Genomic DNA, 17073 nt, shown 5'->3' on the forward strand with positions numbered 1-17073 from the left:
GACTGTTGGGCGTGCAGCGGGTGGCAATCTACAGGAACAGCTGCAGCTGAGCTGCTCAGAGTCCTGGACCACAATGTGGAGAGAGACTTCGTCAAGGTCATCGACTGGCCTGTGACCTCATACCTCAACCTGTCCAAGGGGTGGCAATGGTCCCATTCCCCGGGAGACCTGCACTACAGGAAACGTATGATCTCTGTAATTGCAAACAAAGGTTTCTGTACCAAATATTAAGTTCTGCTTTTCTGATGTATCAAATACTTATGTCATGCAAAAAAATGCAAATTAATTACTTAAAAATCATACAATGTGATGTTCTGGATTTTTGTTTTAGATTCAGTCTCTCACAGTTGAAGTGTACCTTTGATTAAAACAAATACAGACCTCTACATGCTTTGTAAGTAGGAAAACCTGCAAAATCGGCAGTGTATCAAATACTTGTTCTCCCCACTGTACATCCAGATATTCAGCTCGTTTGTGCGGTGATGTTTTTTGTATGGCTGTGGACAGGTCGAGGTTATCGGGACTATAGCCTATTACGGCCAGTCTTAAATCGTTGGATAACAAAAGTAGGCTGTATTGATGAATATAAAACTAAAAGTGTGCGGTTTTCTGTCAATTTATACAGCTTGTGTCATAACGGAAGGTCCAAGTCAGGTTGAATGAATTTGCATACAGGGATGGACCATGGCATCTGGGCACAATGCAGACGCAGTGGCAGATAAGATACACATTTTATTACCATGTGTAGACACAACAAATCTTGATCAGATAGCAATCCATGATGACAACATGTAAATGCAAGGTGTAAATTATGGCTTCTGTTATCTGATTGTGACATGTGACAGTTGTGGCAGAGTATGATGCATTTGGTTTGGAATGCCGACTCAAGTGTCGGTTCAAGATTGACAGGAACATCTGTCAAATACATCTGATAATGTCAAGATAAGCAGGATTTATCATATCATCCTAACTTGGGGCAGAGGGAAAAGGGCTAAAGTGTTAATCTTACATAGATACAACCTAACCATAGACCATTAAAGCTTATTTTCTGTTGGAAAAAATTGTTGGATCAATGGAAATCAAAGTTCGAGTGTGTGTTAATGATATTGGACATGAGACATAATCAGCTTCATAAGTTAAATTCAAAAAAGCCATAAATGTGTACTCCAGTTTCAGTTTATTTATTAGGTTGTAGAGAGCATAAGAGGTTCCATGTTATTACGTTTCTGTATATCAATTATTCATAAAAGCAATTGAAGCATGGCAACGCAACACCATTTTGGCATGATATTTCTAGTAATTAAGCCTACATTTCAAATGGAAGTTAGTAATTATAACATCTAAACCTTTGTATATTTTGTCATGTTCAATTACAGTGTCATATGCTCATGTTTTTTTGTCAAGCTATATTTAAAAAAGCATCAGCTGTAATGTAAGATTTCTAAATGACTTTGTTACATGATAGAAAGCCTTTATTTGGGCTTCAGTGTGTCACCAAGACGTCAGACATGTACAATTCCCCCCCCCCCCTATTTACAAACAACACATCCACAAATCTGTTTAAATACATCATCCTATGAATAAGGACAGAGTGCTTTTTTTGTGTTCACTGGACGGCGCAGGCAAATTATGCTAAAGCCCTTCAGTCAACCTAAGTGTGTAACGCAAGAACGCAATTAGTCACCCGAAATGGCTTCCCTGCGTAGTTGTGACACGTTACAAATTTTAGGCTGCAAATTCGGCAATGCAATTCTGCAGGACAGACGTTTTGCGTAGCTAATTGCGTTGCATACTTACGTAGGCTATACATTTGCCTTAACTGTGCTTCCATCCTTGGCTCAGTCAAAGCTTTTGAGATTGAGGGCCCAAGCTAGATTGCTAATATACAACCATATGTTCACAAATGCTTAGAAAACATAATTGACTAAATTACAGTATACAAAACATGACAAGCCAGTCAATTATTCTTTAGACAATTACATAAAAAACTATACAAAAAGACAAGTCAACCCTACTGTTACAGTTGTGCTGTGAGACTTGGCAATGCTGATTCCACAATGCCATTTGTGTGTGTTTATCTGTGCAAGTGTCCCGCACCTCCGCAGCGAATGGTTGGGAGAGGTGATGGTCAGTGAACAGTCTTATCTTTCCATAGAGAGGTAGTGTCTTGTCAGATGAAACGCTCCTGGTCAGCTCGTGGTCTTACCCGACCAGGTGATAGGTCAACCAGTACATGAATATGGGCTGGGCGGCTGCAATGGACATGGTCAGGTACATCCTCAGCTGGTTCCTGGCCCCGTGGACCAACACGCCTTGGGCTGCTGCCTCAGACAGGAGCTTTAGTCTCAATGTGCGGATCTGAAGAGAGGACCAAGACAGAGGGAGCAAAAATGTAGGTTGTAAACCTGAGCGCAGTAGTCAAGGCACTGGCGGGGGACATTGGGCGGAGTAAATTAGATTCTAAAGTTAGCTCTTCCTGCTACTCACCATGAAGATGAAGATGGATATACAGCACCATAGCAGTGTTAGGTAATAACCCGTTCGACCAAATAGTAACCCTGCCACGACCCCTACAATCATCCTGCACACACAAGGGAATCCTTCACAATCCATCCGAGTAGTTGATGTGTCATCATGTCTATATAACTTTTTGTTTTGTTTTAAATCAGACGACATCAAAGTTGAAAGACAGGAAAATCCAGAACCACAAAGTCATACTAATCATGTCAGAGAGCGAGAGACCATCCGTACCCCACATATTTGTATCCGGAGAAGGCCACAAGGTCGATGGTGGTGAGGTCTGTGTTGACTGTGACCAGGTAGAGACTGAGGAGGACAGCCAGCACCTCCATGATGAGCCACACCAGGGCCGAGCTGGCCTGCATGCCCAGGATCTCAGGGGTAAACCTAGAGACAGACGGGAGGTTGAGGTTAGGGTAGATACAAGTTTCAGTATACTATTTATACAGAAAACTGGGAAGGTGCAAAAAAGTGAGTCGAAGTGGACCACCTTTACCTGTTCTGTGTTCCAAGTGCTAACCCAGACACCAGGATGTATGTGATGAAACCCATTGCTGCAAAACAATATAAAAAAACAATAGGCTAGTTGTGGGTCTTATTAGTTTGGTTCAGTCAGGGTGGTAGACCTGACCAAATCTCCTTTACCTGGAATGTACAAGTCAGGAGCGTTGATATCAAAGCGTGGAGCCACTGGGGTGTCCTGTTGGTAGCTCACTTCCCAGTTCTAAAACAAAAACATACATCTTCTTTAGTCACCCAATCAATGAGTGTCATCCTAGGGCGTAAGTTCAGTATCAGCTTGGTAGCTCGGAGTCTGGACATGGACACAAGCAATATGAACAGATGGTGACCAGATGGTACCTGGTGCATGTAGGGGAAGACTAGCAGTCCGAGTTTCTTGCCCACGTAAACTGTGTCCACAGCAAAGTAATACTTCAGTTTGGAGATGGGGAGGAAACGATCCAGCTGTAGAGTAAACGGAGCAAAACCAAGACGATTTAGCCCTTCTTAATGGCACTCATGTTGCTACTTACTAACTGGTACGACAACTATTTACAATCAGTACCATGAGTCTTACATTTTTGTCTACCAAGTCTTTGCCCTGGCTGGCCAGGCTGCTTCCGTACGCCATGGCCATGTTGGACATGGGGTCTGAGAGGAGGGTCTGGCCAGGGTAGCCCATCGCCCCAACACCCTGGCCCGGGAACCCAGCGGGCTGCACCCCCGACGCTGTGCTGGTGTCGTCAAACAGCTGGCTGGGATCTGTCCCGTCCTTTGACGTGTTCCTCATCCTCAATTTGGGATCTATTACACAAGAGGAGGATGAAACCACATTCTGGTCAGTGGAGTGGGGGATACAGACTGCAAGTACTGCGCAACACATGCATGCATCGTTAATAGCTGTGATGTTATGTGAAGTTGTAAGGTGACAAAATGGCAATCCTCCAATGCATTTGAAGGACCAACATTTTTTTGCTGAAAAAGGAGCTATGCCGTGCACTTTGACACGTAGCAACAAATAGCCTGGCCGAATCAGACAGTGCCAATAATGGGGTCTCTTCACTCCATGTGTAAGACAAACCCTGCTCTCAGTCATCAATTCTGGGTTTGTTTTATCCCCCGAGGGCAGAATGGTCACATCATCACACACTAAGCAGAAGGACACCCTTACTTCACCCCAGCCTCTTCCTATCAATTTATGCTTTGTCCTTCTTTAACAGACATTCCTTGGCCTGCACTGTAGACTAATCGTATTATTAATGCTTAACAACAAGATCCCTTGAGATTAGGAACCTCCTTCTCTAGAAGTCAGCCAGAACAAGTAGAGGCTCTATTTCAAAATGGACCAATGAAACATTCAAACAAGGACATTTATAGATCTTCACTTGTGGTCTACTGTAGAGCTGGGTCGATAAAACGAAAATTAGCGATACTTAACCAAACCAAGGATTTATCGAGGACATTTTACAGAAATCGATAATAATGATAATTAGCTTTGTGACGTTTAATGAAATAAGTTTGCTAATATGGGCTATTGCTAACTGGGCAAATGGTACAAAATTACATTTGTTAGCTATAATATTGTTATAATGCCTTCATTATTAAAGCAGACGTGGTTGTAACACTTTGCTGCACCCCACAGATGAACCAGTTCTGCCTGTGCCAGATACTAACCTTACTCCCACACACACACAGAGAGAGATGGCTGACACAAACCATTTATGAGCACTGATAAGGCAGGGGGGCACTCTGACCTCAGGGGGGCGCTCTGACCTCAGGCGCCAGTTGCTGGTGTCTGCTTCAACATCTTGTCAATACAAGAGACAACCCAGACCGGCATGGCACTCAACGAGCATGCGCATGCATATACACACACACACACACACAAACCCCTGTTTCAGGCGGGAGTTCCAAGGACAAAGAACACTACTGAGAACCAATGGAACATTGATATCAGCCTGAAGGGGACCGCCCTCCACTCACAGCGACCAGTCAGGAGAGCAGAACTACTAGAATCTAACTACGTCATTTCACTGTATAAAATGTATTGCACAATATGAGTCGGGGCTCCTCCTGCTAGCTCCCTCTGAGCTAAATGGACGAGCCCGTGCACGTGTTGTCAGATATCTTTGCAACTTATTAAACTGCCTTAAATATCATACCTTATCCACCTGGTCTAGCGTCTCAACTTGGTCTCTCTCTTCTAGTAAATATCATCTGATCTTTAACACAAGTAGTAGTTTCAAAGGGTCATATAAAAAAGTAACTGGTGCACACTAATGTCAAAGTTATCATTCAATTCATCATTATCGTGACAATTGGGTCAATATATCGTCCAGCTCTAGTCTACTGTGTCAAAAAAGCTTAAAAGCCTATAGGCCTAAATAATGAAATACAATGTTTGTTATTCAAAACAAGCACATCTCTTAATATCTGTATTTCTATTTCTGAAAAATTTCATGGGTAGGCCTATTGTTTCCTATCCTTTACAAAATCAGTAAGTTGACCATGGCGCTCTTAGCCATTCTCATGACTCCAATTCCATTCCAGTGTAGCCAATCCACGTCCCATTTTGACTTGTGAGTGAAATGGCCCGACGCTGCTCTGTCTAAGCTCAAATACGGCTCACTTGCGATATGGTTTTGGAAACAGTTGGAACTTAACTTTCATATAAGCGAGAAATTAATTGTTCAAATACAAAAGATACACTTGCTGTACACAGTTTAGAAGAGGAAATGTGAAATGGAATTGTCCAATGGAAATGTGAGAGGATGTGTCGTAGCTGAGGCGGTGTGTAAAACAACACCTGGGTGCAACTTTGTTAAACTGTGCACAGTAAGTGTATATTATTTGAAATATTCTTTCTCTCTTATATGAGAGTTAAGTTCCAAAGGTTTCCAAAACCGTATTGCTAGCAAGGATTAATAACGTTTCAAAAAGTTAACGAAATGTGTATTTATTGCAGATTTCAAAAGTGCTATGTGTTCTTTACTGCAAAATCCTCTAGAGGGCAGAATTTGAAAAAACTATACCGGATACCAAAACGATAACACGGCAAAAAAAAAAAGGGAAGAAAGTGGGGTGGAGGATTGTGATTTCCCCTAGTTGATTTATTTTCGGTCTCAAAATCACACTTTTTTTAACAGAAAAACAACAAAAGTGGATGTTCTAAGTCCACAACAATGCTTAAACACTTTAGAGGACAATTGTTTTGAAAATTATATATTTTTTGTGTAGTCCCCCTTTAATTCAGGTGCGCGCCAGCCAGTTGTGTTTGGCTAGCCGTGTTTCTGTAGCGCACATGTGACGGGAGTTTTCAAAACAAATGGCCACTGGATTGATGCAAATAATTAGGTCTGCTAGGCATTTTTTATGACCTTTTATTTGCTTTCCATCTACCCGAAAACGGTTAGGCTATCATTAGCATTGCTAACGGCTACACAAAGTGGTAGACATATAGGCCCTACGCGCACTGCACACAGCAGGGCTCGACATTCAGGTAAATGTGCCAGTGGCACACTGAAAAAAATATATACTGTCCCGGGTCAAGATCTGACAGGAAAGCGAATGATGCGTGCATAATTTCACTAGCGGGTAATTTTATCTTTAATTTTGCCTATACCGGGTTCATTCAGACATTCGCAAGTCAAGTTCAATGACTTTCAAGGACTTTTTCAAGCACTTAATTATAATTTTCAAGGTCCTACATTTGATATTAAATTGATGTAATAGCCTATAGAAAAAAAATGTATCCCTCCAAAATGTATGCATTAGGTTAACGGGCTACTGATGGGGATGATTGACTGGCCCGGAGGGTCTCCAAATCTCTGTATGTCGACCCTGACACACACAAACGGGCATTCCTGTGCTGTTGCTGCCACTTAAGAAAGTTGGTTTATTTTTGGTCAATTGCAAATTGCCACGATGATTAAAAAAAGCCAATTGTGAACCAAAAACTAACATAACCAGGTACCTTTTTTTCCTCTGGCACCCTTGCGACCAATACAAAAAATGTGTTGCACTGCTAACTCAAATGGTCGCAAATGCGACTATTTTGGTCGTAGGATCGAAACCTGAATGTGCCAAAAAAGGTTTCTGAATCGCCGATTTCTGAAGATGTCATCATCAATAATTGTAATATTTCATCTTCAAACATGTCAAAATGCATATGTAGGCTACATGTGAATAGTCATGGATGTGAGCTGAATTAAACTATATACAATGCTATCCTATTAACTGTTATTCATTAAACAGACTTCTAGAAACTTGCTGCATAGCCTACATTACAATGTAAAATACCATAGGAATGCCTACATTACAATGTAAAATTCCATAGGAATGCCAATACATTTTCACCTATTTGTACTTGGGGGTGGCAGGTAGCCTAGTGGTTAGAGTGTTGGATTTGTAACTGAAAGGTTGCAAGATCAAATCCCCGAGCTGACAAGGTAAAAATCTGTCGTTCTGCCCCTGAACCAGGCAGTTAACCCACTGTTCCTAGGCCATCATTGAAAATAAGAATTTGTTCTTAACTGACTTGCCTAGTTAAATAAAAAATAATGTTCTGGCCCCGACCATCCGCTCAAGAAAATCTAGATGATGATCCCTGTACTTGGATAACATTGTATATCATTTTAATCAAATACATTTTACATGTTTGACATTTTACATGTTTGAAGATGAAATATTGCAAATACCATCTTCAGAAATCAGCAATTCAGACAGCTTTTTAGGCACATTCTTACCACAATTCTGTGAATAATTGAACATCTTTATATACTGTATCTAGCACACTGGCTCATCTGGTTGTGTATTCTACATCACTATAAAAAAAAAATGGGCATACTACAATTATATTTCATGCGAAGTTGTCCAATAAGACCTCATTGAGTTGTTTGGCGGTCATATTGGAAAAAGGCTTCTGTGGGTTTAATGTGTGAATTCTGTGATGGCCCTGTATCTACAAATATTTTGAAACACCTGTTCTAGCTGTGTGTGTGCAATTTGGTGCCTTTATCACCAAAACACAGCTGCCCCATTATATTGAATTTTATGTCTATGCCTCCAACATTCTAATGCCAATGGCACAATATACAACACTAGTTATAGCTGGTGTTTTTAAAAGGTTGGTTATATTGTATATCATTTGAAAGGTAATTTCATGACCTTTCAGAACCACTTGTCAAACAAAGTTTAAAATGTATCAGGGTTTCCTTTTTAAAGCCATTTATACAGGCAACTCTAACACGTACCCTAGAGGTCAAAGTCATGTTGGCCTAAACATTCCCGAAAATATGTCTGATGGATAGCTGTGAATCTATGCTTTCCAATGATATATGATTAAAGAGTATAAGTGAACAACAACTTGCTGTATATTGACATTGTTTGTCATAGGGTAAAATCCCTATGGGAATATTGAATGGGATGGAGTGATGAAAGAGAGTGATAACACACAGAAGGCTACCATTGCTGCGCTGCTCTCACACATTTTCCAACTCTAGGGATATAGACCTTTAAAAAAAAAAAAACACTAAGAGTGTCGGCCCAAGTGAGCCTAACCGACCCCCCTGGCTCATGGTTACCTTGGATTTGTGAGAGATTGGGGGCTCTATCATAGAGCATAGAGTCTATGCCCATTCATTTCCATTGCATCAAACAACTTCATATATATAGTATTATTTAGCAGAATGAATCACCAATTCAGTCAATAGTACTACCTAGGCTTATTATGGAGCCGTCCAGGAAGTCAGCCACCAGGTCCTACAAATCCCAAGTTCAATTGCACAAGATGCTGCCAAATTGGGACACCCTGTAGTAGGCCATTGTTGGGCTTACCACAGCGGTGCCAGTTATTTTAGCAAGTACAATGCCTTCAGAAAGTATCCACACCCCTTTACTTTTCCCACATTTTGGTTGTGTTACAGCCTGAATAAAACATTTATTAAATAGTGATTTTGTGTCACTGATCTACACACAATACCCAATAATGTCAAAGTGAAATTTAGTTTATAGACATTTTTTGACATTTATAAAAAAAAACTGAAATGCCTAGAGTCAATAAGCATTCAAAACCTTCGTTATGGCAAGCCTAAATAAGTTCAGGAGTAAAATGTGCTTAACAAATCACATAAAATGCATGGACCACTAATAGTGGTTAATATGATTTTTTTGAATAACTATCCCATCTCTGTACCCAACACATATGTAAAGGTTCCTCAATCTTGTAGTGAATTTCAGGCACAGATATAACCACAAAGACCAGGGAGATTATTCAATGCCTCGTAAAAAATGGGCACTGATTGGTAGATTTGTAAAAATAACAGAAGCAGATGCTGAATATCCATTTGATCATGGTGAAGTAATGAATTAGGCTTCGGATGGTGTATCAATACACCCAGTCACTAAAGATAAAGGCGTCCTTCCTAACTCAGTTGCCGGAGAGGAAGGAAACTGCTCAGGGATTTCACCATGAGGCCAATGGTGATTTTAAAACAGTTACAGAGCTTAATGGGTATGATATGAGAAAACTGAGGATGGACCAAAAACATTGTATTTAATCCACAATACTAATCTAAATGACAGTGTAAAAAGAAGGAAGCCTGTACAGAATAAAATATTTCAAAACATGCATCCTGTTGACAACAAGCCACTTAAGTAATACTACAAAAGAATGTTGCAAAGAAAAATGAACTTTTGTCCTGAATACAAAAGGTGTTATGATTGGGGCAAATCCAACACAACACATCACTGAGTACCACTCTTCATATTTTCAAGCATGGTGGTGGCTGCATCATGTTATTGGTATGCTTGTCATCGGCAAGGACTTGAGAGTTTTTTGGGATTAAAAGCAACGGAATATGGGGCCTCCCGAGTGGAGCAGCGGTCTAAGGCTGTTATTACAGCCTTAAACCGCTATTACAGACCCGGGTTCATTCCTGGGAAGTGCAACAACCGGCCGTGGCCAGGAGTCCCATAGGACGGCGCACAATTGGCCCAGCGTCGTCTGGGTTAGGGGAGGGTTTGGCCGGGGGGGATTTACTTGGCTAATGGTGCACTAGAAACTCCTTGTGGCGGGCCGGGTGCCTGCAAGCTGACACCGGTCAGAGGACGCGTGACTCCACCTTTGCCTCTCCTGAGACCGTTGGGGAGTTGCAGCGATGAGACAAGATGGAAATTGGGGAGAAAAAAGGGGGGTCAAAAATTTAGAAAAAATATTAAAAAGTAACAGAATACAGCTATAAGCACAGTCAAAAAATTCAGAGGAAAACCTGGTTCAGTCTGCTTTCCAACAAACACTTGGGATTCACCTTTCAGCAGGACAATAACCTAAAACACAAGGCCAAACCTACACTGGAGATGCTTACCAAGACAACATTGAATGTTCCTGTGTGTCCTAGTTACAGTTTTGACTTAAATCGGCTTGAAAATCTATGGCAAGACTTGAAAATGTCTGTCTAGCAATAATCAACAAGCAACTTGAGCCTCCCGGGTGGCGCAGTGGTCTAGGGCACTGCATCGCAGTGCTATGCTGCGCCACCAGAGTCTGGGTTCGCGCCCAGGCTCTGTCGCAGCCGGCCGCGACCGGGAGGTCCGTGGGGCGACGCACAATTGGCTTAGCGTCGTCCGGGTTAGGGAGGGTTTGGCCGGTAGGGATATCCTTGTCTCATCGCGCTCCAGCGACTCCTGTGGCGGGCCGGGCGCAGTGCGCGCTAACTGAGGGGGGCGGGTGCACGGTGTTTCCTCCGACACATTGGTGCGGCTGGCTTCCGGGTTGGAGGCGCGCTGTGTTAAGAAGCAGTGCGGCTGGTTGGGTTGTGCTTCGGAGGACGCATGACTTTCGACCTTCGTCTCTCCCGAGCCCGTACGGGAGTTGTAGCGATGAGACAAGATAGTAATTACTAGCGATTGGATACCACGAAAAATTGGGGAGAAAAGGGGATAAAATTTATAAAAAAAAATAAAAATAAAAAAAATAAAAAAAACAAGCAACTTGACAGAGCTTGAAGAATTTAAAAAATATTGTACAATCCAGATGTGAAAAGCTCAAAGATTTACCCCATAAGACTCATAGCTGTAATCACCGCCAAAGGTGCTTTTACAAAGTATTGACTCAGGGGTGTGAATACTTAATGTAAATGAAATATTTCTGTACTTCATTTCCCGAGTGGCGCAGCTTTCTAAGGCACTGCATCTCAGTGCAATATATATACAGTACCGGTCAAATGTTTTAGAACACCTACTCATTCAAGGGATTGTCTTTATTTTTACTATTATCTACATTGTAGAATAATAGTAAAGAAATCAAAACTATGAAATAACACATATCGATGTAGTGACCAAAAAAAGTGTTAAATAAATCAAAATATATTTTATATTTGAGATTCTTCAAATAGCCACCCTGTGCCTTCATGAAAACTTTTGAGAGAGAGAGAGAGAAAAAAAAATCAGGATGTAACACAAAATGTGGAACAAGTCAAGGGGGTGCTAAATTACTACAAATGTAATGTATGAATACTTTCTGAAGGTGGCTACTGTAGCTCTGTTTTGGGAACAAGTTCTGATTGGACACTGGGCGGAGAAACCAACAAGAACCTAACGTTAGCTAACATAACCAGAGGCACAGTCCCATGACCCAATTTAGAAGCAATGCGGGCAGTACGTAAAGGCTTGATAAAAGAAAACGTAACTCTAGAGAGCGAATAGCAAGACCTTCTAACGTAAACCTGAATAATGTAGCCCGAAACTGATCAGACATGTTTCAGGTTCTCTGTCTACATAGAATATGACAACCTATCTGGTGATATTATCTAATGTGGCTAACCACGAGCAAGCTAGCTAATTTAGTCTTGTGCAACATGGTGTCAGTTAGCTATATTAGCAAGAAGTTTGCTGTTATGATTGATAACACACAAGATATGACAAAACAATTAGTTGGCTAGATACATTTGCCAGGTAGTTAGGTTCGTTTTGGTTTGAAGAGCAGACATGGAGTTGGTTAGCTTGCTAGCTAGTTATTAGCATGCCGGTTAACTAGCTAGCATACGTTAGCTAGATTTCTAGGTCAAAAAGCAAGACATCTTACCAGTACTTTGACCAACGTACGTAACTTACACTGTGTGAACCCACTTTGAGTTGCTGTGTAATCCATGTCCATCAATTATTACAGGTAATTTGGGATATCGTCTATAAAAACGCTGATATGAAACCATTCAATACGCTTCTACAAAATTAGTACACAGCCACACCCATGTGTCAACTGGCCAATGATAGTATCATACAAAAAAAAAAAGACAAAGGCGTTCCTGGTAAAATGTGGACCAATCGAAATAATCCAATATAATTATTTACTTACGCAGGGAGTGCAACTTCATGAAATCTTTTTTAGGTGTTAGTTACAGTACAGAACACTATGTTAACTTTAGTACTTTACACCACTGATTTTCACCTATATTTTTGACACATTACATCTCCTGCACAGTAATGTGCAGCTGTATTGCATCCTGTTTCTAATGAGCAATGGTGTTCTAGTCTCTTGCTGCGTTCAAATCAGGTATCCTGCACGTTTTCAATTTAAGTCAACATTTTCTATTACTCCTCAGTTAAATTTACTTCACATTTAGGTAGCTAATGTAATGGTTTGTTTGCCAGTGCAAGTCTAGATAGCACTAGCTGAATTATGCCTACAACAGTGAAGTTTCAGTCCGCTAGGTGCATCTCTACAGCATGGACATATCTCTGGGTGACGTGAACATCCCCATGCATGCGCCTTATCAATATATGACGTTCAATATTGCACAATCCCATTCTCTGGGCTCTGTCTGCAATCATAACCAGTAGTATCTACCAGGAATAATGAAACATAGAATAATAATAGATGTTTGGTGAGTATTTTAATTATGTATGACCACTGGAGTCTTTGCCACTCAAAATATATTTTTATAGAATACTTTCAGATTAATTTCGTCACTCAAAATCTGCCAAAGCATATTCTGTGGGAGGGGTTAATATGAATTCAAAATAATTCTACATGATTTATATGAACATGAACATATAAACTTTGAAATGAACAAGGGAGAGGTTAAACATAGGCTAAATCTGGCATAAGCTTATTCCCAAACTTTACAATAACTCTGTTGCAGTGGTTTTAGGTAGTCTCAGTATAAACTATTCCCTCCATCGCGACACTGCTGCCCAGTTGAAGACATTGTGATCTCCACGCAGCACCACAGCACCATGCGCCTTCGGAAAAGCACCCCTCAGCCTCAGAAGATGCCCTTCTGGAGGCATGCAACCATAGTCATTATACCCTAATGTAGGCCTTTTTGCCTACTAGCCAAATAAAGTGCAGAGCATGCATGATGCTTGCAACGTTTCATTGCAACGTTTAATTCCTCGTTCAGTCAGTCAGTATGTCATCCATTGTCATTTGTATGAGTTACAACAGGAACTAAATCAAAGAGAATAGAAGTCTTAACCATTTGTTTATGGAAATCTAAATTCTCCAAAGTTCTTTAGCCTACCATTTTAATAATTCAATGTTTAATTTAGGCCTATCCAAATAAATAATAGGCCTTCAACTTGTAGGAATTGCAATTTAGGCTTTCATTTTGGGTACTGGTGTCTTGCCGAATACTTTTAGAACTCTATTTGTGTTTTATAACTGTTGTGAACGGATCTGCTTGTCCGAAGCACCCTAACACAGGCGGGAGGCATAAAATGAATTGACCAGAGGCAGTGGTTGTGGTTCCTTTTTTATCGTTTACTAGACGGGTCTTCTTTCATCCGACAAAATAACTCCAGTACAGGGAACATCCAACGCTGAAAACACCAGTGTAACGAAACAAATAAAAATAAACTAAGCCGTTGACAAAAAGGCCAGTGGCCAAAAAGGGAACGCAAAACAACAAATGGCTACTCCTGTCTTAGACTATCGTCTACACATAAGTTACAGGAAGAACGCTTCTCTCTACTTAAAGCCTGCCTAGGTTAACAGAGAGACAGGGTGGCCAGTCACAGAAGCTTTCTCTGAGGTAGGCAAAAAAAAATATTATAATAATAAATAAACAAATAAATAAATTACATCCCCATCTCTTCTCCTGGCACACCTATATAGAGGAAGACACAAAGCAATTAGTGGGCCCAGCTGTGTACTAATTGGCTTTACAATAAGTACCTATCCCCTGAGGAGGGTGCTGTCGTTTCGTCTTCCTCCACCTGGTCACTGAACTCTCACACTATTTTTACTATAGGGATCCCCTTAAAAAGAGACCCTAGCTCACAGGTCTCTAAATATAGCTTCTAAATACATTTGAAACAAAATAGTTGATGAATCACATGCAGTGGCTGATAGGGAAAACATATCTTGCAATAAGAATAGGCTATCTGGCAGAGTTACTCCCCATCAAGAATTCCATTTGGCGAAAGGCTCGGCACGCACATACTCAGCCTGACTGGCTCTCGTTCAGGCAAATTAGAAATAAGTGCACTCAGGCTACCCGGAAGGCTAAAGTGAGTTACTTTAAGGAGGAGCTCTCGCTCTGTGGGTCTAACCCCAAGAGGTTCTGGAAAACGCTGTAAGACCTGGAGAATAAACCCTCCTCCTCACAGCTGCCATATGTCCCTTAATGTTGATGATGTGGTTGTTCCTCTCTCTTTTCCCCCTGCCCCACTACAAAGTTTCTCCCTGCAGACGGTCACTGAGTCTAAGGTGCTAAAGGAGCTCCTTAAACTTGACCCCAAAAAAACATCTGGGTCAGATGGTTTAGATCCTTTCTTCTTTAAGGTTGCAGCCCCTGTCATTGCCGAGCTTATCTCTGACCTTTTAAACCTGTCTCTCTTCTCTGGGGAGGTTCCCATTGCTTGGAAGGCAGCCACGGTGCGTCCTTTATTTAAAGGAGGAGATCAAGCTGATCCTAAATGTTAGAAGCTAATTTTATATTTTGCCCTGTTTACCAAAAGTGTTGGAAAAACGTGTCAATGTTCAACTGACTGGCTTTCTTGATGTCTGTAGTATTCTCTCGTGTATGCAATCTGGTTTCCGCTCAGGTTATGGATGTGTCACTGAAACCTTAAAGGTCCTAAATTATGTCACCATTGCCCTTGATCTAAGCAATGTTGTGCTGCTATTTTTATTGACTTGGCAAAAAGCTTTTCATACGGTAGACCATTGCATTCTTGTGGGCCTGCTAAGGAGTATTGGTGTCTCTGAGGGGTCTTCGGCCTGATTTGCTAACTACCTCTCTCAAAGAGTGCAGTGTATAAAGTCAGAACATCTGCTGTCTCAGCCACTGCCTGTTACCAAGGGAGTACCCCAAGACTCGGTCCTAGGACCCACTCTCTTTTCAATTTACATCAACAACATAGCTCAGGCAGAATAAAGCTCTCTCATCCATTTACATGCAGATGATACAGTCTTATACTCAGCTCACCCCTCCCCAGATTTTGTGTTAAACACTCTACAACAAAGCTTTATTAGTGTCCAACAAGCTTTCTCTGCCCTTAACCTTGTTCTGAACACCTCCAAAACAAAGGTCATGTGGTTCGGTAAGAAGAATGCCCCTCTCCCCACTGCTGTGATTACTCCCTCTGAAGGTTGAGAGCTTGAGGTAGTCACCTCATACAAGTACTTGGGAGTATGGCTAGACGATACACTGTCCTTCTCTCAGCACATATCCAAGCTGCAGGCTAAGGTTAAATCTAGACTTGGTTTCCTCTATCGTAATCGTGCCTCTTTATCCCAGCTGCCAAATGAACCCTGATTCAGATGACCATCCTGCCTATGCTAGATTATGGAGACGTAATTTATAGCTCGGCAGATAAGGGTGCTCTCGAGCGTCTAGATGTTCTTTACCATTCGGCCATTCGGTTTGCCACCAGTGCTCCTTATAGGACACATCACTGCACTCTATACTCCTCTGTAAACTGGTCATCTCTGTATACCTGTTGCAAGACCCACTGGTTGATGCTTATTTATAAAAACCCTCTTAGGCCTCACTCCCCCCTATCTGATATACATGCTGCAGCCCTCATCCTCCACATGCAACACCATTCTGCCAGTCACATTCTGTTAAAGTCCCCAAAGCACACACATTCCTGGGTTGCACCTCTTTTCAGTTTGCTTCTTCCAGCGATTGGAACGAGCTGCAAAAAACACTCAATCATGGACACTATTACTGACACTTGTGGCGGCTTTGCGTGGTGTATTGTTGTCTCTACCTTCTTGCCCTTGTGCTGTTGTCTCTTCCCAATAATGTTTGTACCATGTTTCGTGCTGCTGCCAGGTTGTGTTGCTACCGTGTTGTTGTCATGTGTTGCTACCATGCTGTATTGTCATGTCTTGCTGCCATGTTGTGTTGTTGTCTTAGGTCTCACTTTATGTAGTGTTGTGGGGTCTCTTGTCGTGATGTGTGTTTTGTCCTATATTTAAAAATGTTATCCCAGCCCCCGTCCAAAAGGCCTTTTGCCTTTTGGTAATCCGTCATTATAAATAAGAATTTGTTATTAACTGACTTGCCTAGTTAAATAAAGGTTAAACAAATGAAAATAAAGTCTCCATCCTTCTCACACAATTAATTTTCAGAAGGCCCAAGACTATACTACTCCATCTACTGGTATAACGTCGCTATTGAATGCAGTTATAAAACAAGCTCTATACTTTTATTTTGGAAATGAAACCGGAAGCTGCAGAGCAACTCCAACGTCTGGGCTAGAGTTGCTTGATTTACTAACTAACTTTGACTAGCTACGTTCGGTTCATGACCTTTGCAGATGCCACATTACTGATGAATGTTTGTACATATAAAAAAGATCTGTAACCGAGTAAAGGGAGACGTAAAATAAGAATTTAAAGTGTAAATGTTAATTCATAGTCGTAACATATGTTTACAGATCTAATTTAAAGTTTACGTTTCATATTTCATGCATGGCTTTTCTTACGATCCTAACCATTTACGTATGGATTTTCTTACGATCCTAATGATACCTCAACCTTTTGGCAGCTATCTCCTTCCATTCTCATAGTTCCCGGTGGGAAATTCTACTTGAATGACCCTC

General features: G+C 41.3%; 1 protein-coding gene across 4 annotated transcripts; it reads right to left on the reverse strand.

Moving 5' to 3' along the window:
* Positions 1–1160: 1160 nt before the first annotated feature.
* On the reverse strand, positions 1161–12407 carry LOC139547752 (protein YIF1B-like). 4 transcript variants are annotated; one of them, XM_071356800.1, is made up of 8 exons: positions 12374–12407; positions 3599–3825; positions 3382–3486; positions 3166–3244; positions 3017–3074; positions 2752–2907; positions 2488–2581; positions 1161–2358 (listed from the first exon to the last, which is right to left on the reverse strand). In XM_071356800.1, the coding sequence occupies exons 1-8, from the start codon at positions 12390–12392 to the stop codon at positions 2203–2205; spliced, it is 894 nt and encodes a 297-aa protein (XP_071212901.1). In that variant the 5' UTR covers positions 12393–12407; the 3' UTR covers positions 1161–2202. The 4 variants fall into 4 exon arrangements, with proteins under 4 accessions (XP_071212901.1, XP_071212900.1, XP_071212902.1 ...); XM_071356799.1 differs by lacking the exon at positions 12374–12407 and adding an exon at positions 12133–12290; XM_071356801.1 differs by lacking the exon at positions 12374–12407 and adding an exon at positions 12104–12246.
* Between the last annotated feature and the right edge of the window lie 4666 nt (positions 12408–17073).

This window comes from Salvelinus alpinus, chromosome 21, assembly GCF_045679555.1.
Source record: "Salvelinus alpinus chromosome 21, SLU_Salpinus.1, whole genome shotgun sequence".
NCBI classification, from domain to species: domain Eukaryota; kingdom Metazoa; phylum Chordata; class Actinopteri; order Salmoniformes; family Salmonidae; genus Salvelinus; species Salvelinus alpinus.

Excerpts from the sequence above, each read along its gene's own strand:
- LOC139547752 (XM_071356799.1), bottom strand. The coding sequence starts at position 12,175 with ATGGACATGGATTACACAGCAACTCAAAGTGGGTTCACACAGT. Across the intron at positions 3,487-3,598 it reads AAGACTTGGTAGACAAAAAT|CTGGATCGTTTCCTCCCCAT; the intron begins GTAAGACTCATG and ends TTTACTCTACAG. Across the intron at positions 3,245-3,381 it reads TCTTCCCCTACATGCACCAG|AACTGGGAAGTGAGCTACCA; the intron begins GTACCATCTGGT and ends TTTTTGTTTTAG.